The 27,087-nt window shown below is 45.5% G+C and overlaps 1 protein-coding gene across 1 annotated transcript in view; it reads right to left on the minus strand.

Annotated features, from left to right (window-relative positions):
* Nucleotides 1-27,087, minus strand: part of ankfn1a (ankyrin repeat and fibronectin type III domain containing 1a) — a 243,850-nt gene that overhangs the window by 14,170 nt on the left and 202,593 nt on the right. Inside the window, exons 14-22 of the mRNA XM_065012544.1 lie at nt 22,349-22,456; nt 15,989-16,088; nt 15,737-15,869; nt 15,394-15,510; nt 15,065-15,280; nt 14,094-14,260; nt 5,585-5,759; nt 4,159-4,327; nt 1,319-1,485 (exon numbers count right to left, since the gene is read on the minus strand). Of these exons, the coding sequence (XP_064868616.1) occupies nt 1,319-1,485; nt 4,159-4,327; nt 5,585-5,759; nt 14,094-14,260; nt 15,065-15,280; nt 15,394-15,510; nt 15,737-15,869; nt 15,989-16,088; nt 22,349-22,456 (1,352 nt within the window). The remainder of the gene's footprint in view (nt 1-1,318; nt 1,486-4,158; nt 4,328-5,584; nt 5,760-14,093; nt 14,261-15,064; nt 15,281-15,393; nt 15,511-15,736; nt 15,870-15,988; nt 16,089-22,348; nt 22,457-27,087) is intronic.

Consider the following 27,087-nt stretch of genomic DNA (forward strand, 5'->3'; position numbering starts at 1 on the left):
AACATGATGCTGCCACCCCCGTGCTTCACGGTTAGGATGGTGTTCTTCGGCTTGCAAGCCTCCCCCTTTCTCCTCCAAACATAATGATGGTCATTATGGCAAACAGTTCTATTTTTGTTTCATCAGACCAGAGGACATTTCTCTACAAATTACGATCTTTGTCCCCATGTGCAGTTGCAAATCGTTGTCTGGCTTTTTTTATGGTGGTTTTGGAGCAGTGACTTCTTCCTTGCTGAGCGGCCTTTCAGGTTGTGTCGACATAGGACTCGTTTTACTGTGGGTATGGATACTTTTGTACCTGTTTCCTCCAACATCTTCACAAGGTCCTTTGCTGTTGTTCTGGGATTGATTTGCACTTTTCGCACCAAAGTACGTTCATCTCTAGGACAGAACGCGTCTCCTTCCATGCGAGGTCCCATGGTGTTTATACTTGCGTACTATTGTTTGTACAGATGAACGTGGTACCTTCAGGCGTTTAGAAATTGTTCCCAAGGATGAACCAGACTTGTGGAGGTCTACAACTGTTTTTCTGAGGTCTTGGCTGATTATTTTGGATTTTCCCATGATGTCAAGCAAAGAGGCACAGAGTTTGAAGGTAGGCCTTGAAATACATCCACAGGTACACCTACAATTGAATCAAATTATGTCAAATAGCCTGTCAGAAGCTTCTAACGCCATGACATAATTTTCTGGAATTTTCCAAGCTGTTTAAAGGCACAATCAACTTAGTGTATGTAAACCTCTGACCCACTGGAATTGAAGTGAAATAATATGTCTGTAAACAATTGTTGGAAAAATTACTTGTGTCATGCACAAAGTAGATGTCCTAACCGATTTGCCAAAATTATAGTTTGTTAACAAGACATTTGTGGAGTGGTTGAAAAACAAGTTTAATTTTTATATATATATACATATATATATATTTGATATGCCGTAATATGAAAACACATTACCTAGTAGCAAATCGCAAGCAATTACAGTAAAATACTGTACCCTGCCTCCCTTCAATTAATTTAATTCATTCATTACAATTACCGTAAAAATATTACAGTAACATGCTGTACTGTACATTTACAGCATTATACTTGCAGCAGAGTTGCCAGCAAAATACTGTAATTATATAATACAGCTGTGTTGCTGTAATTATTACAGTAGGCCTATTTACAGTATAATGCTGTATTGTATAATACAACACTGTTTTTCTTACTGTTAAACAAGTGACAGCATCCCTGCTGTAAAGCAAAACTACAGCATTTAGCTGGCAACTCTGCTGCCAGTTTCATGCTGTACATTTACAGGGACAGTTATATCTCCCTACCTGTATATAGTCCAGTATATGTTGGTGTCTCTGTTTGGCAGTGGAAACCTCTGTGTCCATTATGGCCTCTCGCAGTGCCTGCTGGGTAATAAGTGCATCCAGGTCCAAGACAGATGACATGCGGCAGTACAGACTGATGCACTTCTCCTTGTAGGCACTGAAATGGACTGGAGAGAGACAAGACATATATAGACCAATGAACTTCTTATTCGCACAGAAGTGGACTGGAGAGATAAGTATATGTTTGAATATAAAATATAACCTCAAACTTATCCCTGTATTCTCAGAAATGGGCTTGAGAGAGAAATATATTTTCGAATATAAAATATAGACTCCAAATTCTCCTTGTATTCACAGAATTGGGCTGGAGTGAGACAAATATACAATATATAGACTAAATCACTTCTTATAGGCACAGACATGGACTGGATAGAGACATATACCGTGTTAATACTGTATAACGAGACGTACACTGAGTGTACAAAACAATAGGAACACCTTCCTAATATTGAGTTGCACCCCCTTTACCCTCAGAACAGCCTCAATTCATTGGGGCATGGACTACAAGCATTTGTTAGTTATGTCAAGTTGGCTTTATGTCCTTTGGGTGGTGGACCATTCTTGATACACACAGGAAACTGTTGAGCATGAAAAACCCAGCAGTGTTGTAGTTCTTTAATCCTTTGTCTTGCCCATTCACCCTCTGAATGGCACACAAACGCAATCCATGCCTCAATTGTCTCAAGGCTTCAAAATCCTTCTTTAACCTGCCTCCTCCCCTTCATCTACACTGATTGAAGTGGATTTAACAGGTGACAACTGATCATAGCTTTCACCTCGATTCACCTGGTCAGTCTGTGTCATGGAAAGACCAGGTGTTTTTAATGAACTTCTTCATATTCGCACAGAAGTGGATTAAAGAGACAAATATATATAAGAAAATACAATATATAGACTAGTTAACTTCTTATACGCACGGAAGTGACTGGCGAGATTGTTATAATTGTGTTATTAAATCCTTGTTATGCATTTTATTCTGCATTTGTAAACAGAGCACCCTTGTAAAAAACATCAGTCTCAATGGGACTTGCCTGAAAAAATAAAGGTTTGATCAAATAAACAACTATATGTTAATATATGTTAACAGCATATAACAGGTGTATAACAGGTGTATAACAGGTGTATAACAAGACATTCAGTGACTGATGAACGTGTCTTTGTATTCACACCACTACTATTCTCTGGGGCTAGTCACTCTGAGAGGGGGTCAAAGGTCAGATCAGCATGGCGCTGCTCTGGAACCCTCAGAGAGACTGATTTAATGTGTGGCCCTACGGACCAGAGGAAAAGAGAGGAATCTACAACCACTGATCTAACACAGAGAGAGAGAGAAACAGAGCGAGAGAGAGAAGAACAGAGGCTAACCGAGAGAAACAGAGCAAGAGAGAGAAGAACAGAGGCTAACAGAGAGAAACAGAGAGAGAGAGAGAGAAGAACAGAGGCTATTAGAGAGAAACAGAGTGAGAGAGAGAAGAACAGAGGCTAATAGAGAGAAGGAGAGGAAGGGAGAGAGGAACAGAGAGCGAGAAAGAGAGAGGGAAGGGCCAACAGAGAAAGAGAAAAAATAATCTCTCACTCATTCAAGGGAGCGTGAGGGAGAAAGAGAGAGATGTACACAGGGATAGAGGAGGGAGAGATGGGAGAAAGAGAGAGAGATGTACACAGGGATAGAGGAGGGAGAGTTGTACACAGGGATAGAGGAGGGAGAGATGTACACAGGGATAGAGGAGGGAGAGATGTACACAGGGATAGAGGAGGGAGAGTTGTACACAGGGATAGAGGGAGAGAGATGTACACAGGGATAGAGGAGGGAGAGATGTACACAGGGATAGAGGAGGGAGAGATGTACACAGGGATAGAGGAGGGAGAGATGTACACAGGGATAGAGGAGGGAGAGATGTACAAAGGGATAGAGGAGGGAGAGATGGGAGAAAGAGAGAGAGATGTACACAGGGATAGAGGAGGGAGAGATGTACACAGGGATTGAGGAGGGAGAGATGTACACAGGGATAGAGGAGAGAGAGATGTACACAGGGATAGAGGAGGGAGATATGTACACAGGGATAGAGGAGGGAGAGATGGGAGAAAGAGAGAGATGTACACAGGGATAGAGGAGGGAGAGATGTACACAGGGATAGAGGAGGGAGAGATGTACACAGGAATAGAGGAGTGAGAGATGTACACAGGGATAAAGGAGGGAGAGATGTACACAGGGATAGAGGGGGGAGAGATGTACACAGGGATAGAGGAGGGAGAGATGTACACATGGATAGAGGAGGGAGAGATGGGAGAAAGAGAGAGAGATGTACACAGGGATAGAGGAGGGAGAGATGTACACAGGGATAGAGGAGGGAGAGTTGTACACAGGGATAGAGGAGGGAGAGATGTACACAGGGATAGAGGAGGGAGAGTTGTACACAGGGATAGAGGAGGGAGAGATGTACACAGGGATAGAGGAGGGAGAGATGTACACAGGGATAGAGGAGGGAGAGATGTACACAGGGATAGAGGAGGGAGAGATGTACACAGGGATAGAGGAGGGAGAGATGTACACAGGGATAGAGGAGGGAGAGATGTACACAGGGATAGAGGAGGGAGAGATGTACACAGGGATAGAGGAGGGAGAGATGTACACAGGGATAGAGGAGGGAGAGATGGGAGAAAGTAGATGTTCCAACAAAATGAGGGGCTTAACAGAAGTAAGTCGCTCTGGATAAGAGCGTCTGCTAAATGACTTAAATGTAAATGTAAATGTAAGGCCGTGGTCAGTGTAGACGTACCCAGCTCAAACATTTGTAGAGGGAGGTTGAGAAAGCCGGAGTGGGGAGTGTAGGGGTTGATCTGTCCGGGAGCTGTACACACATCTTCAGCCGCCGGCAGCAGCAGCAGAAAGGAAACATTATGACCCAACTCCAACACCTCGTGAGTGTAGATACGGAAGTGCTTGGCCTGCAACCAGACATGAACACAGTAAGAATATGAACAGGGGCAAAGATGGACACATACATCCGGGCGCGCACACACAAACACACACCCACGCGCACACACACGCGCACACACACACCCACCCACGCGCACACACACACACACCCACGCACACACCCACGCACGCACACACCCACGCACACACCCACACGCACACACACACCCACGCACACACACACCCACGCGCACACACACACCCACGCACACACACAAACACACACCCACGTGCACAAACACACACCCACGCACACACACCCACGCACACACCCAAGCGCACACACACACACACACACCCACTCGCACACAGGCAGGGACACACACATTCACTAAGGCACAAACGACTTGAACCCACATTCCAACTCGCCCATCTAAGTGTCTTGGTAAATGTTCCCCTTGCCTTGTATTTCCCCTTTATCTCTAAAGTAATGGAATAAGTTGACAGTGAGATGTGATGGACAATTCTGTCTGTCCAGTTCTTCTTAGAACATAAACAACATAATGTTGTGTTCTTCAGGAATGTCAGTATCAGAGTGCTGAGGCTAGCGGAGGTGCTTCCGTCTGAAAAATGACACCCTATTCCCTATGTAGTGCACTACTTGTAAACAGGGCCCATATGGCTCTATATAGGAAATAGGGTGCCATGTTTTTGACGCAGACACCACCACATAGCTAGCCTCAGCACTCTGATACTGACATTCCTGAAGAACACAACTATGTTGTTTATTTTTCTCGACACCAACAATAACATCTGCTAAACACATGTATGTGACAAATACATTTGATTTGAAGACACTCAGGGAGATAGATGGCTTTCAGAGCCCAGCTGATTTGTGTTGTAAAACAATTCTGAGTAAAGAGAGGAGTGTTCAGAGGTAGAGAGAAGATAAAAGATCAAACAGAAACTATAAACTTAATAGAGAGGCTCACGTCAGGACCATCAACCATCCAATATGGCTCCTGTCAGAGAAGGACCTGATGAGAGATGGGTTTTATGTGCCTGGCACAGAGCTACTGTAGAGACAGATTGGTGTGTGTGTGTGTGTGTATATACGTGCATTCCTGTGTGTGTACCTGGTGCAGAGCTACTGTAGAGACAGATTGGTATGTGTGTGTGTGTGTATATACGTGCATTCCTGTGTGTGTACCTGGTGCAGAGCTACTGTAGAGACAGATTGGTATGTGTGTGTGTGTGTGTATATACGTGCATTCCTGTGTGTGTACCTGGTGCAGAGGTAGGTTGATGAGTTTGAGCAGGGCCTTGAGGGAAGTCTGTAGCTCGTAGTAGAGGAGCGGTGTGTTACTGTCTGTCGTTTGATCTGCTCCCTCTCTCTCTCCCGCCGGTCTCTCCTCTCCATCCTCTAGGGTTGACAGTCTCTGCAGCCAGTCCCACTCCTCCCTGAGAGGGAGAAAAAAAAGAGAGGGGAAAAAAGAGAGAAAGAAGAGAAACACCTAATGTAAGCAGGAATAAGATCATAGGTTCCAAGTTGTTGTGATGGCTCTGTGCCGGAGTATAGCACTGAGCAGCAGAATAGTAAAAGAGTAAAGGGCTGTGACTCTGAAGGCTGATGCCGCCGAAAACATTACGATGCACCAATAGAGTATCACTATGTTTATGTGTGTGTGTGTGTGTGTGTGTGGATCGTTGTTTTGCTCCAGGGAATTTCTCTGTACGTGGGCTCTCCCTCGGACCCCCACTGTGCTCTGTGGTGCAGTCTGTGGAAAGACCTAGTAAATCACATCTTCCACTGCCCCTGGACGTGTGTGTGTATACTTCCTTGCCAGCAACAGTGAGTGTATGTCTGCCTGTCTATATTCCTCTTTACCTGAAACTTATGTGAAGACCTCTTCCAAAGTGCGAGTGTGTGTGTAACTGGCCCAGTGGGGGTATATACTGTATAATACACCCTGTGTCAAGCTAACCACTGAGGTCACCTCTACCACCTCAGACCAATGTCAACAAACAACTCATTTACACAACTAACACAAACACACGCACTAACGCACAGAGAACACACACGCACACCTACACACACCCATACACATCTCTGTTTCACCTGTAGAGAGAAACTCAACACCTCTATCTCACTTCTATCTACTTAGAACTTTCTCTCCTCTCCCTTCATCCCTCTCTTTCTCCCCTCTCCCTTCATCTTTCTCATTCTCCCCTCTCCCCTCATCCCTCTCTCCTCATCCGTCTCTCCTCTCCCCTCATCCCTCTCTTTCTCCCCTCTCCCCTCTCTTTCTCTCCTCATCCGTCTATGTCTCTCCTCATCCCTTTCTTTCTCCCCTCATCCCTCTCTTTCTCTCCTCTCCCCTCATCCCTCTCTTTCTCTCCTCATCCCTTTCTTTCTCCCCTCATCCCTCTCTTTCTCTCCTCTCCCCTCTCCCCTCATCCCTCTCTTTCTCTCCTCATCCGTCTATGTCTCTCCTCATCCCTTTCTTTCTCCCCTCATCCCTCTCTTTCGCTCCTCAACTGAGCATGGGTACAACACTCTCCAGTTTCTCTCCATCTACCAACAGCCAAAGCTCCCAAGTATTTCCATGATCTGTAGATGAAAATACATGAGGCTTTGGCACAGTGTCTGTAGCATAATATTATACTGTCAGATCCAAATACACACTGCTGCCCGTCTAGTGTCTGCCTCTCTGTCTCACACACTAACACGAGGGAGGGATAGTGAGAGAGACAGTGAAATAGAGAGAATAAACAGACAGAAAGAGAGAGAGAGAAAGAGGGATGAGAGAGTCTGTCTGACTGCAGTGTTTTCTTGAGATGAAGGGGAAAAACGCAGTCCAATGTTTCCCTTTGTTTCTCACTTCCCACTGTATCTAGGACCGCAGCACAGCTAACTAGGACCGCAGCACAGCTAACTAGGACCGCAGCACAGCTAACTAGGACCGCAGCACAGCTAACTAGGGCCACAGCACAGCAAACTAGGACCGCAGCACAGGTGACTAGGACCACAGCACAGCTAACTAGGACCACAGCACAGCTAACTAGAACCGCAGCACAGCTAACTAGGACCGCAGCACAGCTAACTAGGACCACAGCACAGCTAACTAGGACCGCAGCACAGCTAACTAGGACCGCAGCACAGCTAACTAGGGCCACAGCACAGCAAACTAGGACCGCAGCACAGGTGACTAGGACCACAGCACAGCTAACTAGGACCACAGCACAGCTAACTAGAACCGCAGCACAGCTAACTAGGACCGCAGCACAGCTAACTAGGACCGCAGCACAGCTAACTAGGACCACAGCACAGCTAACTAGGACCGCAGCACAGCTAACTAGGACCACAGCACAGCTAACTAGGGCCACAGCACAGCAAACTAGGACCGCAGCACAGCTAACTAGGACCGCAGCACAGCTAACTAGGACCACAGCACAGCTAACTAGGACCGCAGCACAGCTAACTAGGACCGCAGCACAGCTAACTAGGGCCACAGCACAGCAAACTAGGACCGCAGCACAGGTGACTAGGACCACAGCACAGCTAACTAGGACCACAGCACAGCTAACTAGAACCGCAGCACAGCTAACTAGGACCACAGCACAGCTAACTAGAACCGCAGCACAGCTAACTAGGACCGCAGCACAGCTAACTAGGACCGCAGCACAGCTAACTAGGACCACAGCACAGCTAACTAGGACCGCAGCACAGCTAACTAGGACCGCAGCACAGCTAACTAGGACCGCAGCACAGCTAACTAGAACCGCAGCACAGCTAACTAGGACCGCAGCACAGCTAACTAGGACCGCAGCACAGGTGACTAGGACCGCAGCACAGCTAACTAGGACCACAGCACAGCTAACTAGAACCGCAGCACAGCTAACTAGGACCGCAGCACAGCTAACTAGGGCCACAGCACAGCAAACTAGGACCGCAGCACAGCTAACTAAGACGGCAACACAGGTCACGCCAAATACTTATCACCACATCTCATTCAGCCTATCAGCAGCCTTGATTCCCGGGACTTCTGTTTCAGTTAGTCTGTGACACCAGCACACTGTGTGGTCAGAAATGTGCTTTCCCCATCCCGATGAGCACTTCCTGTAAAGGAGTGCGTAACTGGCTGCAGGGAAGCCAGGCACAGGAGAGCAGAAATGCGTCGCAAACGGAGCCCTTTATTGAGGCGAACGCAATATGGACTTGGTCTTTTACCAAATTGGGTTATATTCTGTATACCACCCCTACCTTGTCACACAACACAACTGATGGCTCAAACGCAATTAGAAAGGAAACAAATTCACTTTTAACAAGGCACACCTGTTCATTGAAATGCATTCCAGGTGACTACCTCATGAAGCTGGTTGAGAGAATGCCAAGAGTGTGCAAAGCTGTCATCAAGGTAAAGGGTGGCTACTTTGAAGAATCTAAAATATATTTTGAATTGTTTAACCCTTTTTGGTTACTACATGATTCCATATGTGTTATTTCATTGTTTAGATGTCTTCACGATTATTCTACAATGTGGAAAATAGTAAAAATAAAGAAAAACCCTTGAATGAGTAAGGGATGTCCAAACTTTTGACTGGTACTGTATATGACTCACACTCATTGTAATTATATTGTACACATTTCATCATTACTCTTATGTTTATTTGAGCACATTTGCCTGAGTTTCATGTGTACAAGTCCAAAAGGCTGTTTAGCCTCTTGACATGTGACTAGGCCTTATGCCTGCTGTAGTGTATAGCCCTGGCTGTAATTACCTACCTGTGCTGGCTTATACAGCCATGTCATTCATATTAAAGCAGTGCCATAGTCTAAGTTTTCATTCTCCTCTTTCCTTTCAGAACCACATAGTTACTGTCAGTTCTCACTGGACATAATTCTCAGTTATCTGAATCATGAGAGGTCAGATGTGTGTTTGATGTGTGAATGTGGACATCTTCTTCCATTAAACTCCCCCTAACCGGGACATCCACCTCATCCTTGTTCTGACAGGACATTCTGTAGTGGTTGCTACTGGCCTTAAGCCAGCACCTAACATTTATTATTACATTCATGGTCCTTTGATTCTCTACAACCCTACCCCTATTTACCAACCTCAGCACAGCTAACTAGGACTGCAGCACAGCTAACTAGGACTGCAGCGCAGCTAACTAGGAGCGCAGCGCAGCTGACTAGGAGCGCAGCACAGCTGACTAGGACATCAGTGCAGCTAACTAGGACCGCAGCGCAGCTGACTAGGACCGCAGCGCAGCTAACTAGGACCGCAGCACAGCTAACTAGGACCGCAGCACAGCTAACTAGGACCGCAGCACAGCTAACTAGGACCGCTGGTTGACTAGCGTCCAGACACTCTGCTAGCTGACTAGCGTCCAGACACTCTGCTAGTTGAATGGCGTCCAGACACTCTGCTAGCTGACCAGCGTCCAGACACTCTGCTAGCTGACTAGCGTCCAGACACTCTGCTTGCTGTAGCCAAGGAGCATTGCACACATACTTCTACCTATTCCTCGCAGCACCATAGAAATCAGATCTCATATTACTCAAACACACACACACATGCATGCGTACGCACACACAAACACACACACTCACAGCCTCAGAGTCAATGTAACATAATACTGTAGGTAGATTAGTGGTGATTGTCCCAGTAGAGAATGTGTGTAATGCGGTGAATGTTAGCTGACAACATCAGAGGTGTAAACAGCGAGTTGGCATTCCTCTAAGTCAGCCGCGGGACGATTTTTTTCCTGAGCAGATGGTCAAGGGGCCAGAACATAATTACAAATGATTTGTAGACCGCAAATGGACCGCAAGAAGCCCAAACAGATAAAATGTTTGACTAAAACATGAATCATTTTAAACCTTGCTTACATTTATATGCAATCCCGTGTCTCTCTATTATGCGTGGGAATACTTGGGAACAGATTTCTTAAATTAAAATCACTTGGAGCTGAATTCCTGGTGTTTTTACAGTCTTATTGTTTTGCTCAGAAAACTTGGGGGAACAAATAAAAACACCTGGGGGCCAAATTCGGCCTGAGGGCCGCCAGTTGGGGAACCCTGCTCTAAGTTAATGTTCTAACAAAAACTGTTACGGTGCCAAGTCCTAGACCTAATACCACCTAGACAACAGACAGACCCTAATACTACCTACAGTATACACAGCCAGACAGACAATCTAAAAACAGACCTGTAGTTACTCAGTTCTCATTCTCAAATTCTGTGAATTGATTCGGGCCGGGAGGGTTTTGAGCTTGTGTCTGTGCACCTTTTTAGCCTACTACAGCTCTCTCTCAGTCGCAGCAGCTGCAGCCACTAGCAGCACCAGGATTCCAATATTGGCTGGGCCAGAGACATTTGTTGGCATGATGAAATGTATATTTCTGATTATTGAAATGCTTCAAATTGTGATACGAATAGGCTGGAGTGTACTCGGGAGAATGAAGATCCCCGAGACGATGACAGGCAGCGCATCTCAGTATCAGAAGAAGCCCATATTACAATGGCAGATACATCCTATCAAAATAAACCCTATGACTGTCCTGCTAATGTGCCTTACTGGACCTTGTAAACTATCGAAAGTCGACCCATAACTGATTCAAAAGTTTCCTTAATCAAACATACATTTAAAAGAAAGGGCTTTTTAGCGATTATTCAAATGGATGTTTGGTGTTTGGCAGACAAGCAAGATATTTATTGTTTAATTATTCAAGGCTACCTTTGTTATTTCATTTAAAAATAAAATGCTTGATTGTATTTAAAGGCATGAACGACTCGTATGCTGTGTACTGACAGTAACGAATGATTGATTGTATTTAAAGGCATGAACGACTCGTATGCTGTGTACTGACAGTAACGAATGATTGATTGTATTTAAAGGCATGAACGACTCGTATGCTGTGTACTGACAGTAACGAATGATTGATTGTATTTAAAGGCATGAACGACTCGTATGCTGTGTACTGACAGTAACGAATGATTGATTGATTATATCGAAGTAGGCTAAGTGACGTTAAGACCTAAAAAACAGGACGTCCTTTCACAGCTCTCTGGAGGATAGATTATATAAGGTTACTATGTGAGTCAAGTGCAAAATAATACCCTTGATCTAGGATACATCTTGGCATGCTAAATGTTTCTGATCAGTGATAGATGAGCAAACAAATAAATGAGCTACCGCCTCCACTTGCCCAGCCAGAGATCAATCAACCAAATATATTGGCGGAGATTCAGTGAAAATCACATTGATTATCAGACAAGTAAGTTAAGTTTGGTTGGGAGTAGGACATGTGAGTGAAGAGTAAAATCAACTTGCTAAACTACATAACATGCTCGCAACATGTTCTGATCAGTGAATATATGAGTAAGCTAGAATAAAGATAATCCTGAGCACTCACCTCAACTTAGCAAACATTTTCCCAGCCTAATTGCTACCAAATATCCAAACCGGAATTCAGTTAAAACAAACATCTAACATTGATTGATTTATCAAGACCTTTCCCCCACGCTTGTCTCAAAGCAGCGAGATGGCGCTGTCCCAATCAAAACGGTGCTAAAATGATCATATAGGTGACCACACACTACCATTGCTTTAAATTAGTATAATGGTTGGATATGACTTAGGGAATTTCAGTATAAGCAAGAATTTGATACATGCCTTTAATTGCATTAGCCTACTTTATTCAAATATTTTTGTCATTCAGTTGATCATAACTAAGGTGAGTTTCCTCGTCTCCTCACTCCGCTGCTGCCTGCATCCACCCCAAGAGCTGTTTCCTCGTCTCCTCACTCCGCTGCTGCCTGCATCCACCCCAAGAGCTGTTTCCTCGTCTCCTCACTCCGCTGCTGCCTGCATCCACCCCAAGAGCTGTTTCCTCGTCTCCTCACTCCGCTGCTTCCTGCATCCACCCCAAGAGCTGTTTCCTCGTCTCCTCACTCCGCTGCTGCCTTCATCCACCCCAAGAGCTGTTTCCTCGTCTCCTCACTCCGCTGCTTCCTGCATCCACCCCAAGAGCTGTTTCCTCGTCTCCTCACTCCGCTGCTGCCTGCATCCACCCCAAGAGCTGTTTCCTCGTCTCCTCACTCCGCTGCTTCCTGCATCCACCCCAAGAGCTGTTTCCTCGTCTCCTCACTCCGCTGCTGCCTGCATCCACCCCAAGAGCTGTTTCCTTGTCTCCTCACTCCGCTGCTTCCTGCATCCACCCCAAGAGCTGTTTCCTCATCTCCTCACTCCGCTGCTGCCTGCATCCACCCCAAGAGCTATTTCCTCGTCTCCTCACTCCGCTGCTTCCTGCATCCACCCCAAGAGCTATTTCCTCGTCTCCTCACTCCGCTGCTTCCTGCATCCACCCCAAGAGCTGTTTCCTCGTCTCCTCACTCCGCTGCTGCCTGCATCCACCCAAGAGCTATTTCCTCGTCTCCTCACTCCGCTGCTTCCTGCATCCACCCCAAGAGCTGTTTCCTCGTCTCCTCACTCCGCTGCTGCCTGCATCCACCCCAAGAGCTGTTTCCTTGTCTCCTCACTCCGCTGCCTCCTGCATCCACCCCAAGAGCTGTTTCCTCGTCTCCTCACTCCGCTGCTGCCTGCATCCACCCCAAGAGCTATTTCCTCGTCTCCTCACTCCGCTGCTTCCTGCATCCACCCCAAGAGCTATTTCCTCGTCTCCTCACTCCGCTGCTTCCTGCATCCACCCCAAGAGCTGTTTCCTTGTCTCCTCACTCCGCTGCTGCCTGCATCCACCCAAGAGCTATTTCCTCGTCTCCTCACTCCGCTGCTTCCTGCATCCACCCCAAGAGCTGTTTCCTCGTCTCCTCACTCCGCTGCTGCCTGCATCCACCCCAAGAGCTGTTTCCTCGTCTCCTCACTCCGCTGCTGCCTGCATTCTCCCCAAGAGCTATTTCCTCGTCTCCTCACTCCGCTGCTTCCTGCATCCACCCCAAGAGCTATTTCCTCGTCTCCTCACTCCTCTGCTTCCTGCATCCACCCCAAGAGCTGTTTCCTCGTCTCCTCACTCCGCTGCTGCCTGCATCCACCCAAGAGCTATTTCCTCGTCTCCTCACTCCGCTGCTTCCTGCATCCACCCCAAGAGCTGTTTCCTCGTCTCCTCACTCCGCTGCTGCCTTTCATCCACCCCAAGAGCTGTTTCCTCGTCTCCTCACTCCGCTGCTGCCTGCATCCACCCCAAGAGCTGTTTCCTCGTCTCCTCACTTCGCTGCTGCCTGCATCCACCCCAAGAGCTGTTTCCTCGTCTCCTCACTCCGCTGCTGCCTGCATCCACCTCAAGAGCTGTTTCCTCGTCTCCTCACTCCGCTGCTGCCTGCATCCTGCCTGCATCCACCGCATTGCTCTCAATACGAGTTTAAATAAATATACTGTTTTCTAGTAATATGGCTTTTATTTCAGGTTCGGGCTCATTTAATTTCTGTGATGTCGGTCCGAGCTTGGGCTCGGGCTTCAGCTCACCATGCTTAGGTTGGACCGGGCTAGAATCTTGGGGTGTATATGAGGCCTGGAACCATGTTGCAACACTATGATGGAGGAGCTGTCCAAAATCAACCTCTCTTGAAGTGACGCTCAACATGTTTCATGGAGGGAGTTCATTGCAGCCTTAAACTGATGTCACATGAAGTAATCTGGATGCAATTTTTGTTGCTTGCTACAAAGTTGCATCTTGGTTGCTCTGTGTGTCACTCCCAACAAATCCAAAGGTAATGTAAAGGTAAGAGTAAGTAACACAGTAAGTATACATCCAGCTGTGGTGAGTCCTTACCTGGAGACATTGGCGTTGTCTCGTACCCGCGCGTGGCACAGCATGTTGGGCATCCTCTGTGGTACCAGCACCCTGATCTGGTCTACAGAGCTGCTGAGCTTCAGGTAGCCCAGGTACAGACCTGGGACCAGGCGATGCTGGCTACGCCTCTGGTAGGCCAAGATGTCCTGTGGAGGGAGGGACAGAGGGAGGGAGGGAGGGAAAGAGAGAGAGAGAGAGAGAGAGAGAGAGAGAGAGCAGGAGAGAGAGAGAGAGAGAGAGAGAGAGAGAGAGAATATACAGGGTCAGTGAGTGTGTGTATGTGTGTGCTACCTGTATAGTGATGAGCAGTATGTCCAGTGCATAGGGTATACACTAGATGACTGACAGGGGGCGCTGTAATGAAGCCATCTTGACACTCCCCCACCATGTAACAAATATGTTGGAAGCTATAGAAATGGACTAATTAATGTCTACATTTGCTTTTGCCACTTTATTTTATTATAGACATCTCAATGCTTTCAATGATATAATGTGAGAAAAACATGCTCCTTAAGGCATAATCCTTTGAAAGTTCTAATGTTACTATCCCCACTACAACAAAAAATACTTAAATACATGTCATTTTCTCCATGAAACATTTCATTAAAATGGAATTCCATTCATTCCTATGGAGGACTGCTTCCTCTTGGGAGTGCCAATATGGTGGCTTCAACGCCTCTCATTCAGGGTTTATATACATCATTGGTTATAATATAATAATATATGCTACTTAGCAGACACTTTTATCCAAAGAGACTTAAAGTTATGTGTGCATAAGCATGGGTGATACCTGGAATCAAACCCACTATCCTGACGTAGCAAGTGTCATGCTGTACCGTCTGAGCTACAGAGGACCACTATGATATGGTTATAGTAGGGTTATGTTATGGTGGGGTTATGGTAAGGTTATGGTAGGGTTGTGGTAATGTTATGGTAAAGCTATCTTCTACCTGTATGGTTATTAGCAGTATGTCCAGCGCGTAGGGTTCTTCAGGTGTGGACAGACTCTTCCTCTGGCTCTGTAGCTTGGACACCTGCATCCACTTCCCATTGAAGAAGGAGTACTGGCTCTCCATGTCCCTGATCGTCAATAACAATACATTACCATGACGATCCTTGATGGGCTCGTAGTGGACACGCCCCAGGTTGTGTGTGCCTAACAGATTCTGAGAATGACATCAGTCAATCAATCACTGAATACACCAATAAATCCTTCTATCTGTATGTTTGCCAATCTATTCATCTCTCACTCACATACCACACACATACACGAGTGTACCTGTAGTTGCCCAGCGGCAGACAGCATCTTCTGTCTGGCCTGTAGAGTGGAGGAGGAGGACATGGAGACAGACATACTCTGTCTCAGCCACCGTACATCCTCCCACATACATGACAACTACAGAGAGAGGGAGGGGATGTAGATAGAGAGAAATAGAGAGAGAGGAGAGAAAGAGAGACTGCACCATGAAGATCATCTAGAAAAGGTATCACGGTACATTCATTTTTACTTTGCTAAGTATAAAGTGAAATGCAGAATACTGCTTGATGCAATTTAGTCATACAAAAAATCAATTCAATGTGGCCACTGTTCTTGATATAATGTACTACAATACCCACAATACCTTAGTGAACCAGAGGAAGTCCTGCATGAGAGAGCTGCCGTAGGAGTCATCCACCTCCACTATAGGGATCTGGTCCTCTGTGGTCACCAGAACACTGTCTTTGTGGTAAAACACTGCCGCCAGGTAAACCCCCCTATAAAACCAGCACAATGGAATAGTCCAGCTCAGCTTCACAATGGAGAGTCTCCAATTTGAACAGTCCATGATGTACATCCAGGTTGTGTAATTTACACAAAAACACTACTAGCTCACCTTTTGAGTGTCTTGACGAACTTGTTTGAAGAGTTAAACAGGTGCTTGAGACTTCTGGAGACGGACTGCTTACGGCTTGGGTTCTGGAGTTTTGATGTGTCTGAGAGTAGGAGAGGAGACAGGTTGAGGAAGAAGAGAAACTGATTACTTGTCTTCATAGTAAAGAAGACATTTGACCTCTTATTTGTTGGTCTCATTACTTCTGCTGTTTTGAACATGAACTAGTGTCTGTATGTCTGTTTGTGCGCTGATTTGAAATACTGAAATGCTTTCAGAATTGAAATGCTGTCATTGTAGTGTCTATAAACCCAGTCCTGGGTGTTTTGTGTTATAGTAACTCGGTGTTTTGTGTGTTTTTCAGTATTGTAATGATGTTATTCCCTGCATGTTGATCAGTACTCCATTAACTGTTATTGTACAGAACTTGAACATATGTCTTCTAATGGTTTATTCAGTATTGTAATTGTTGTTATTGTCTGTGTTCAGTGCTGTACTAGGACCTTGACCTTCAAAGGAGCAAAGTGAGTCTTTCTTTATCGGAGTGAGCGAGAGTGGATGGTTTAGAGAGAAAGGGATTGACAGCGAAATAGAGAGAGAGAAAGAGAGCGAGAGAGAAAGAGAGCAGGAGAGAACAACCTTGTTGACTGTGTGTAATGTCGTGTCCTTTCTTGGCAATTGAATGAAAGGAAACAATCACAAAACAACAGCAGGGGAAGAGTGAGTCAGAAATAAGAGGTTCACAGTGCTGGTTAATTGTCAAGCTTCAGTGACACTCCGTTGTTTTATCTCAGTCTGTTCAGCTGTCTATCCTCCATAGCCCCTATCTAACCCCTCTCACCCCCATCACCCTGCTATCTGCCCCATGACCCTTGGCCCCAGTGATGCCAATCTCCAGACCGCAGGGACTCTACCAGCTAATTAAACACATAATCACGCTGTGGAAACACAAGGCAGTCAGACAGACTGACCACAGTATACTGTTAGCTAACTCTACTCGGTTCAGTCACGATTTCAGTCAAAGTATCATTGCCCTAAGGATGGATGGAGGGAGGGAAGGAAGGAAAAATGAAATGTGCCCACGCCACGGTCTGGTAATGTCACTCACTCCCCTGGGACAGGAGAGATGGAGGGAGGGGAAGGAGGGATTGAGGGATACAAGAAGGGAAGGAAGAATTATTCCTTGTGAAGCCTCTAACTGCCTGAGGATCAGGATCTGACGTATATAATCTCCATTATCAGACTAAAGATTGAGGCTCTCTCCATCTCTGTCTATCTCTCTCCATGTCTCTCTGTCTCTCTCTCCATCTCTGTCTATCTCTCTCCATGTCTCTCTGTCTATCTCTCTCCATGTCTCTCTGTCTCTCTCTCTCCATGTCTCTCTGTCTATCTCTCTCTGCGTCTCTGTCTATCTCTCTCCATGTCTCTCTCTGCGTCTCTGTCTATCTCTCTCCATGTCTCTCTGTCTCTCTCTGCATCTCTGTCTATCTCTCTCCATGTCTCTCTGTCTCTCTCTGCATCTGTCTCTCTCTGCGTCTCTGTCTCTCTCTGCATCTCTGTCTATCTCTCTCCATGTCTCTCTGTCTCTCTCCAAGTCTCCCTGTCTCTCTCTATGTCTCTGTCAATCTCTCTCCATGTCTCTGTCTCTTTGCGTCTGTCTATCTCTCTCCATGTCTCTCTCTGCGTCTCTGTCCATCTCTCTCCATGTCTCTTTCTCTCTCTCCATGTCTCTGTCTATCTATCTCTCTCCATGTCTCTCTGTCTATCTCCATGTCTCTCTCTGCATCTCTGTCTATCTCTCTCTGTCTCTCTCTGCATCTCTGTCTATCTCTCTCCATGTCTCTCTGCATCTCTGTCTATCTCTCTCCATGTCTCTCTCTGCATCTCTGTCGATCTCTCTCTATGTCTCTCTGCATCTCTGTCTATCTCTCTCCATGTCTCTCTGCATCTCTGTCTATCTCTCTCCATGTCTCTCTGCATCTCTGTCTATCTCTCTCTGCATCTCTGTCTATCTCTCTCCATGTCTCTCTGCATCTATGTCTATCTCTCTCCATGTCTCTCTGTCTTATCTCTCTCCATGTCTCTCTGCATCTCTGTCTATCTCTCTCCATGTCTCTCTGCATCTCTGTCTATCTCTCTCCATGTCTCTCTGCATCTCTGTCTATCTCTCTCCATGTCTCTCTGCATCTCTGTCTATCTCTCTCCATGTCTCTCTGCATCTCTGTCTATCTCTCTCTGCATCACAATTTCATGGTATCCAATTGTTTTAGTAGCTACTATCTTGTCTCATCGCTACAACTCCCGCACGGGCTCGGGTGAGACGAAGGTTGAAAGTCATGCGTCCTCCGATACACAACCCAACCGAGCCGCACTGCTTCTTAACAGAGCGCATCCAACCCGGAAGCCAGCCACACCAATGTGTCGGAGGAAACACTGTACACCTGGCAACCTTGGTTAGCGCGCACTGCGCCCGGCCCGACACAGGAGTCACTGGTGCGCGATGAGACAAGGATTTCCCTACCGGCCAAACCCTCCCTAACCCGGACGACGCTAGGCCAAATGTGCATCGCCCCACAGACCTCCCGGTCGCGGCCGGTTACGACAGAGCCTGGGCGCGAACCCAGAGTCTCTGGTGGCACAGCTGGCGCTGCAGTACAGCGCCCTTAACCACTGCGCCACCCGGGAGGCCCTCATTTTCAATTTAAGGGGCTTTATTGGCATGGGAAACATATGTTTGCATTGCCAAAGCAAGTGAAATATATAGTAAACAAAAGTGAAATAAACAAAAACTAACAGTAAACATTACACTCACAAAAGTTCCAAAGGAATAGAGACATTTCAAATGTCATTATGTATATATACAGTGTTGTAATGATGTGCAAATAGTTAAATTACAAAAGGGAAAAAAAATCAGCATAAATATGGGTTGTATTTACAATGGTGTTTGTTCTTCACTGGTTGACCTTTCTCGCTGTCTCCCTCTCGCTCGTCACTACTCTGTCCTCTACTGACTACAGCTTTAACGTTGAGGGATTCAAAACATGGTTAAGTAGTTTAATGCTCTCTTTTAATATTCTCCCAAAACGCTTATAGCATCCAGCATTGTTACAATTAAAAGAGTGTATTTTCACGAGACAGAATTGTTTTCAGAACAGACGACGGTGCTGGTGACTCGTCAGGCTTTAAGTCTCTGTGTATTTTCATGAGACAGAATTGTTTTCAGAACAGACACGGTGCTGGTGACTCGCCAGGCTTTAAGTCTCTGTGTATTTTCATGAGACAGAATTGTTTTCAGAACAGACGACGGTGCTGGTGACTCGTCAGGCTTTAAGTCTCTGTGTATTTTCATGAGACAGAATTCTTTTCAGAATAGACGACGGTGCTGGTGACTCGCCAGGCTTGAAGTCTCTGTGTATTTTCATGAGACAGAATTCTTTTCAGAATAGACGACGGTGCTGGTGACTCGCCAGGCTTTAAGTCTCTGTGTATTTTCATGAGACAGAATTGTTTTCAGAACAGACGACGGTGCTGGTGACTCGCCAGGCTTTAAGTCTCTGTGTATTTTCATGAGACAGAATTCTTTTCAGAACAGACGACGGTGCTGGTTTCTCTCCAGGCTTTAAGTCTCTGTGTATTTTCATGAGACAGAATTCTTTTCAAAACAGATGACGGTGCTGGTGACTCGCCAGGCTTTAAGTCTCTGTGTATTTTCATGAGACAGAATTCTTTTCAGAACAGACGACGGTGCTGGTTTCTCTCCAGGCTTTAAGTCTCTGTGTATTTTCATGAGACAGAATTCTTTTCAAAACAGATGACGGTGCTGGTGACTCGCCAGGCTTTAAGTCTCTGTGTATTTTCACGAGACAGAATTATTTTCAGAACAGACGACGGTGTTGGTGACTCGCCAGGCTTTAAGTCTCTGTGTATTTTCATGAGACAGAATTCTTTTCAGAACAGACGACGGTGCTGGTTTCTCGCCAGGCTTTAAGTCTCTGTGTATTTTCATGAGACAGAATTCTTTTCAAAACAGATGACGGTGCTGGTGACTCGCCAGGCTTTAAGTCTCTGTGTATTTTCATGAGACAGAATTGTTTTCAGAACAGTGACAAAGGCTGCTTGATCCTCGTCACAGAGAATAAAAAGAGAAAGGAGAGAGAGTGAGAGAAACTGGATTGGTAGTGATTAATGAGGTGAGGACCACAAACAGACAGAGAGGGGGAAGGGGTGGAAGTGAGGAAAGAGAGATGCGGTGAGAGAGAGTGTGTGTGTGTGTGTGTAAGAGAGAGAGAGAGAGAGAGAGAGAGAGAGAGAGAGAGTCAAGGAGAAAGAAATCTCCTCAAAAGCTCATCATACAGTTTGGAGAGTTTGCTTACATAGCTGGGCAGTGAGTGAGAGTGAGAGTGAGAGAGAGAGAGAGAGCGAAAGAATGTGTGTGTGAGCGTAATAATGTGTGTGTGATCCATTTGGGGCTGGTTGTGTTTGTGTGCGAACATGGCTGTGTGTGTGTGGGGGAATGCAGGGTGCCACACACCCCTGTCTCTGTGCTGTGCTGGTAGTGTAGGTCCTCTAAGCTCCACATATACACATCAGCAATGAAGATAACCTTCCTGGTAAATGAGGGGTTTGCTCCCAGCCTTCTATAGTGGTGGCATTGTACCAACCTCTGATTCATTTTGCAAATGTATTTTTTAACACTGACACGCCAAAAATAAACTATGTCAACACATACCCCACAGAGCGAGGGTGCGCACACACACACACACACACACACACACACATGGTCAGAAACACACACACCCATGGTCAGACACACACACACACACTACTAGAGTGAGTAATTAACTGAACACTCTAACCATAAATTCAAACAACTCCAAATAAATGCCTACAGAAGTTTTTTCACTACAAGTTTAACACATTTTTGTCTGTCCTTTCATGAGGTTGCTCTCTGTTTGCAAGTGTCTGTCCTTTCATGAGGTTGCTCTCTGTTTGCAAGTGTCTGTCCTTTCATGAGGTTGCTCTCTGTTTGCAAGTGTCTGTCCTTTCATGAGGTTGCTCTCTGTTTGCAAGTGTCTGTCCTTTCATGAGGTTGCTCTCTGTTTGCAAGTGTCTGTCCTTTCATGAGGTTGCTCTCTGTTTGCAAGTGTCTGTCCTTTCATGAGGTTGCTCTCTGTTTGCAAGTGTCTGTCCTTTCATGAGGTTGCTCTCTGTTTGCAAGTGTCTGTCCAAAATCCACTTTGACAAACAATCTCACACACCCCATCTCTTTCTACTATACATATTCTACTACTCCAGACTGTGTGTGTGTGTGTGTGTGTGTGGCTGGCAGCGAACCCACTGACATCATAGCTGTTCACTCCTAAGCGGTTGAGTGACGGTGGGTTTTTCTCCACCCCCCCCCCGCCAACAAACACACATGCACGCTCTCTCTCGGGGAGTCCCACATTAGACATGAAGCTGCCGTTTGTGCGTGCTGGGCAACTTTCAGCACCCTGCCTGCACAGCCGCCCTCTATACCTCTCTCCATCCATCCCTCCCTCTCTTCCTCGTATCCCCCACGCCACCACGAAGATTGGGGTCAAGCACTAAGCCAGACACTGAGGCCACATCGTACCACCAACACACGCGCACGCACACACTTGCTAACGCAACTCTACCTACCCTGTGTTGTGCCCACCAGAAAGATGCCCTTGGGACTGATCTGAAACCAGCTAGGATCCATCATAATGGTAGAGAAATCCCCCAACCTGATGGTGGATCTGATCTTATGAACAACAACTCCCTCCAGCGCTGACCGCCACTCACGGTGGGCTTTAGTAGCTCTTACCATCTCTCTCTCTCTCTCTCTCTCTCTCCCCCCTAGGTGTATTTTCTCTACCAGAATGATGATTTACAAAGCAAGGCTATACGGTTGACATGCTAAAACACATAAATGTGTATAATCCAGAATGGATAAACGTATTAAACATTATTTATGTACACACGGACCCCTGGTGTTTAAGGGGGGGCAGTGACGAGAGGAGTGCCTACTGTTTGTGTGTGTGTGTGTGAGAGGTACTGTGAGAACCCATTCATAGCATACTGGAGTAAAAACACTTTTAGTTTCATGCTTCATTTATTCACTTTAATACAAAGTTAATCTACTGGAAGAAGTGTGGCCTTAGAGTGAGAAGAAACACACACACACGCAGACACACACACACACGCAGACACACACACACACGCAGACACACATGCAGACACACACACACGCACGCACACACACACACAGACACACACACACATGCAGACACACACACACGCACGCACACACACACTGATGGAGAAGAGAGAGCTGTTTTACGTGTGTGTGTGTCTACTCACCTCCGCAGCTGTAGTGTGTGTGTGTAGCGCGGACCTGTTGCAGCAAGCGCTCCATAGCCTCTATGTGCCCTCTTCTCCTGGGCTCACGACCATCACTCTCCCTCCAGTCTAAAGGTTAGAGGGTAGGGGTCAGGTTTTGGGAGTTAAGGGGTAGTCAACTGTCAACTGTAAGTGCTGTTAATGTGAAGTGGAAACGTCTCGGAGCAACAACGTTTCTCAGCCATGAAGTGGTAGGCCACACAAATCAAACCACATTTTATTGGTCACATACACATATTTAACAGATGTTATTGGTCACATACACATATTTTAACAGATGTTATTGGTCACATACACATATTTAGCAGATGTTATTGGTCACATACACATATTTAGCAGATGTTATTGGTCACATACACATATTTAGCAGATGTTATTGGTCACATACACATATTTAGCAGATGTTATTGGTCACATACACATATTTAGCAGATGTTATTGCATTTAAGTCATTTAGCAGACATTTAAGTCATTTAGCAGACGCTCTTATCCAGAGCGACTTACAAATTGGTGCATTCACCTTATGACATCCAGTGGAACAGCCACTTTACAATAGTGCATCTAAATCTTTTAAGGGGGGGGGGGGTGAGACTGACCAGGTGAACGCTACCTGCCCCAATGCATAGCGCCAACCCTAAAGTTTGGTGGAGTAGGAATAATGGTCTGGGGCTGTTTTTCATGGTTCGGGCTAGGCCCCTTAGTTCCAGTGAAGGGAAATCTTATCGCTACAGAATATAATGACATTCCAGACAATTCCTAACATTTCAATTGGGCTCCCGAATAGCACAGTGGCCTATGACACTGAATCTCAGTGCAAGTGCAAGAGGCATCACCTGGTTCGAATCCAGACTGCATCACATCTGGCCATGATTGGGAGTCCCATTGGGCGGCGCACAACTGGCCCAGTGTTGTCTGGGGTAGGCTGTCATTGTAAATAAGATTTTGTTCTTAACTGACTTGCCCAGTTAAATAAAGGTTCAATAAAATAAAATAAATGCTGTGCTTCCAACCTTGTGGCAACAGTTTGGGGAAGGCCCTTTCCTGTTTCAGCATGACAATGCCCCCGTGCACAAAGCGAGGTCCATACAGAAATGTTTGTCGAGATTGGTGTGGAAGAACTTGACTGGCCTGCACAGAGCCCTGACCACAACCCCATCGAACACCTTTGGGATGAATTGGAAAGCCGAATGTGAGCCAGACCTAATCGCTCGACTTCACTAACACTCTTGTGGCTGAATAGAAGCAAGCCCTCACAGTTCCAACATCTAATGGAAAACCTTCCCATACTAATGCCCATGATCTTGTAATGAGATGTTTGATGAGCAGGTGTTCTCATCGAACATCAGCTTTGCAGAGTGTGCAAAGCTGTCATCAAGGCAAAAAGTGTCTATTTTGAAGAATTTCAAGTATAAAATGTATTTTGACCTTAGGATACATTTGAAACTTGTATTGTCGTAGCCTAGTGGAGACCAATATCTATCTTTTGGTTACTAGATGATTCCATATGTGTTATTTCATAGTTTTGATGTCTTCACTATTATTCTAAAATGTATAAAATAGTAAAAATAAAGAAAAACCCTTGAATGAGTAGGTGTGTCCAAACTTTTGACTGGTACTGTATGTATACCTGGCCAAACTGAGCAATCGGGGGAGAAGGGCTTTGGTCAGGGAGATGACCCAGAAGCCGATGGTTACTCTGGCAGAGCTCCAGAGTTCCTCGGTGGAGATGAGAGAAGCTTCCAGAAGGACAACCATCTCTGTAGCACTCCACCAATTAGGCCTTTATGGTACAGCAGCCAGACGGAAGCCACTCCTCAGTAAAAGGCACATGACAGCCTGCTTGGAGTTTGCCAAAAGGTACCTAAAAGACTCTCAGACCATGAGAAACAAGATTCTCTGGTCTGATGAAACCAATATTGAACTCTTTGGCCTGATTGCCAAGTGTCGCATCTGGAGGAAACCTGACACCATCCCAAAAGTGAAGCATGGTGGTGGCAGCATCATGCTGTGGGGTTGTTTTTCAACGGCAGGGACTGAGAGAGTAGTCAGGATTGAGAGAAAGATGAACGGAGCAAAGTACAGAGAGTTCCTTCAAACCTGCTCCAGAGCACTCACCTGAAGGTTCACCTTCCAACAGGACAACGACCATAAGCCCACAGCCAAGACAACGCAGGAGTGGCTTCAGGAATAGTCTGTGAATGTCCTTAAGTGACACAGCCAGAGCCCATCCGACCTGACAGAGCTTGAGAGGATCTGCAGAGAAGACTGGGAGAAACTCCCCATATACAGGTGGGCCAAGCTAGTAGCGTCCTACCCAAGAAGACTCGAGGCTGTATCGCCTCCAAAGGTGCTTCAACAAAGTTAGTAAAGGGTCTGAATACTTACGGAAATGCGATATTTCAGTTTTTTAAATTTTTTATAAATTAGCAAAAATGTTTTAAAAAATGTTTTTACTTTGTAATTATGGGGTATTGTGTGAAGATTGAGGAGGAAAAAAAAACAATTTAATCAATTTTAGAATAAGCCTGTAATGTAACAAAATGTGTAAAGTCAAGGGGTGTGAATATTTTCCCGAATGCACTATATATTATAGGTACTGTACTTAGTTTTATTATTTGTATTAGTAGTTGTAGCAGTAGTTATTTTAGCTGTAGGCCTATTAGCTGTTAATGTACTTTAAAAAAAGTATTATTATTATTTACATTTACATTTAAGTCATTTAGCAGACGCTCTTATCCAGAGCGACTTACAAATTGGTGCGTTCACCTTAAGACATCCAGTGGAACAGCCACTTTACAATAGTGCATCTAAATCTTTTAAGGGGGGGGGGTGAGAAGGATTACTTTATCCTATCCTAGGTATTCCTTAAAGAGGTGGGGTTTCAGGTGTCTCCGGAAGGTGGTGATTGACTCCGCTGTCCTGGCGTCGTGAGGGAGTTTATTCCACCATTGGGGGGCCAGAGCAGCGAACAGTTTTGACTGGGCTGCGCGGGAACTGTACTTCCTCAGTGGTAGGGAGGCGAATTTAATTATTATATTAATATTTAATTGCTATTATTATTTAGAAGTAGTTGCCATATTATTCCTGTTACTAAGTATTGTTTTTTTGGACACTCGAAAACGAGAAGGTACATCTCAAGAGATTTATTTCTGCAAAATTTCAAATAAATAAATATAAACAATACATACAGTGGTCAACATCTCACTAGTAAACACATACTGTACAAACATCAACTTTAACCACTCTCAATTCATTCTCAGAAGCTCATCTCTATAACGCAGTAGTAGTTGTTAAGTGTTCGGGTTCATTCTCTCAGCACTACACATGTTCACACATTCAAACAGACCTCTGTCAACGCAGTTTTAACCAATTTGTGATTCATACTGTATAAAGTGTACTTTAGTTTGAAGAAGATATTTTATTCGATTTGTCATCTAAGAGGTTCCAAAACATCTCCTGACTAAGTATTTACTTATTACCCTTTTTCACTCTCTCACTCTGTTTTTCTTTTCACCTCTCTCTCTGTTATTTGTTCACATTTTTATTTTTATGTCTTATTTTGTTCTGGGACACCCTCTCCAAGGCTGATCTGAGTGAATGGTTAGAAGGAGAGTCCTAACTGTGGTGTCAAATATATGCTTTAGTTAAAGGTGTCAATTGTAGCTGAGGACTGTAGTGCATTACAGATGTTGGATCTTTTGTCGCAGAGAATTTTCCTGCTGCATCAGAAAATTCAAATGAGCCTCGTGAGTGTCTGAAAATGAGCAAATCTCTTTTGGTCCATGCAGGGGCAGTTGAGTCATTGGGAACAGGGATTGCTATCAAAATCATTTTCTCTCTCGCTCACACAAACGTTAGGACAAGGCTCTATTACGGCAAGATTCAAATGTACAAAAATGTATCTGAATGTATCAAAAATGTATCTTTTACCCTCAGAACAGCCTCAATTTGTCGGGTCATGGAATCTACAAGGTGTTGAAAGCGTTCAACAGGGATGCTGGCCAATGTTGACTCCAATGCTTCCCACAGTTGTGTAAAGTTGTCTGATAGTGGATCTCTACTCCGATTAGCTCATTCCATCTCATCCCACAGATTCCATTGGATTGAGATCTGGTGATTGGACAGGCCACTTGCAGTTTCCGTGGAACCATTCCTGGACAATCCTAGCCTTGTGGCATGGGGCATTATCCTGCTGGGAAAAATGAATTCACAGATGTATACACTGCTGCCACGAAGGGATGCACCTGATTGGTAATGATGTTTAGCTATCCTGTAGCATTCAAATGTTGCTCCACTTTTATCAAGGGGCCCAATGTGTGCCATGAAAACACACCCCAACACCATCACATCACCACCACTATCCTGCAATGATGACAGGCAGCATGATGGATGCATGTACTCGTGGTTTTCTCCATACCCTAGTCCTCCCATCAGCATGAAACAGCAGGAACCAGGATGCATCAGACCAGGTAATGTTTTTCCAATTCTCCAGTGTTCAGTGTTTTCATTCCTTAGCCCACTGCAACTGCAGTTTCTTGTTTTCTTCTGAAATAAGTAGAACTCTATAAGGTCATCTGTTGCCATACCCAATTCATGTCAAGGTACGTCGAGTTGTGCATTCTTTTATTGGTCTTTGGGCGCCAATGTTGTACTGGACTGCCAGTTGACTAACTGTGGCCCGTCTGTTGCTCTGCACATTT

This window comes from Oncorhynchus nerka, linkage group LG28 (assembly GCF_034236695.1).
Source record: "Oncorhynchus nerka isolate Pitt River linkage group LG28, Oner_Uvic_2.0, whole genome shotgun sequence".
NCBI lineage: Eukaryota > Metazoa > Chordata > Actinopteri > Salmoniformes > Salmonidae > Oncorhynchus > Oncorhynchus nerka.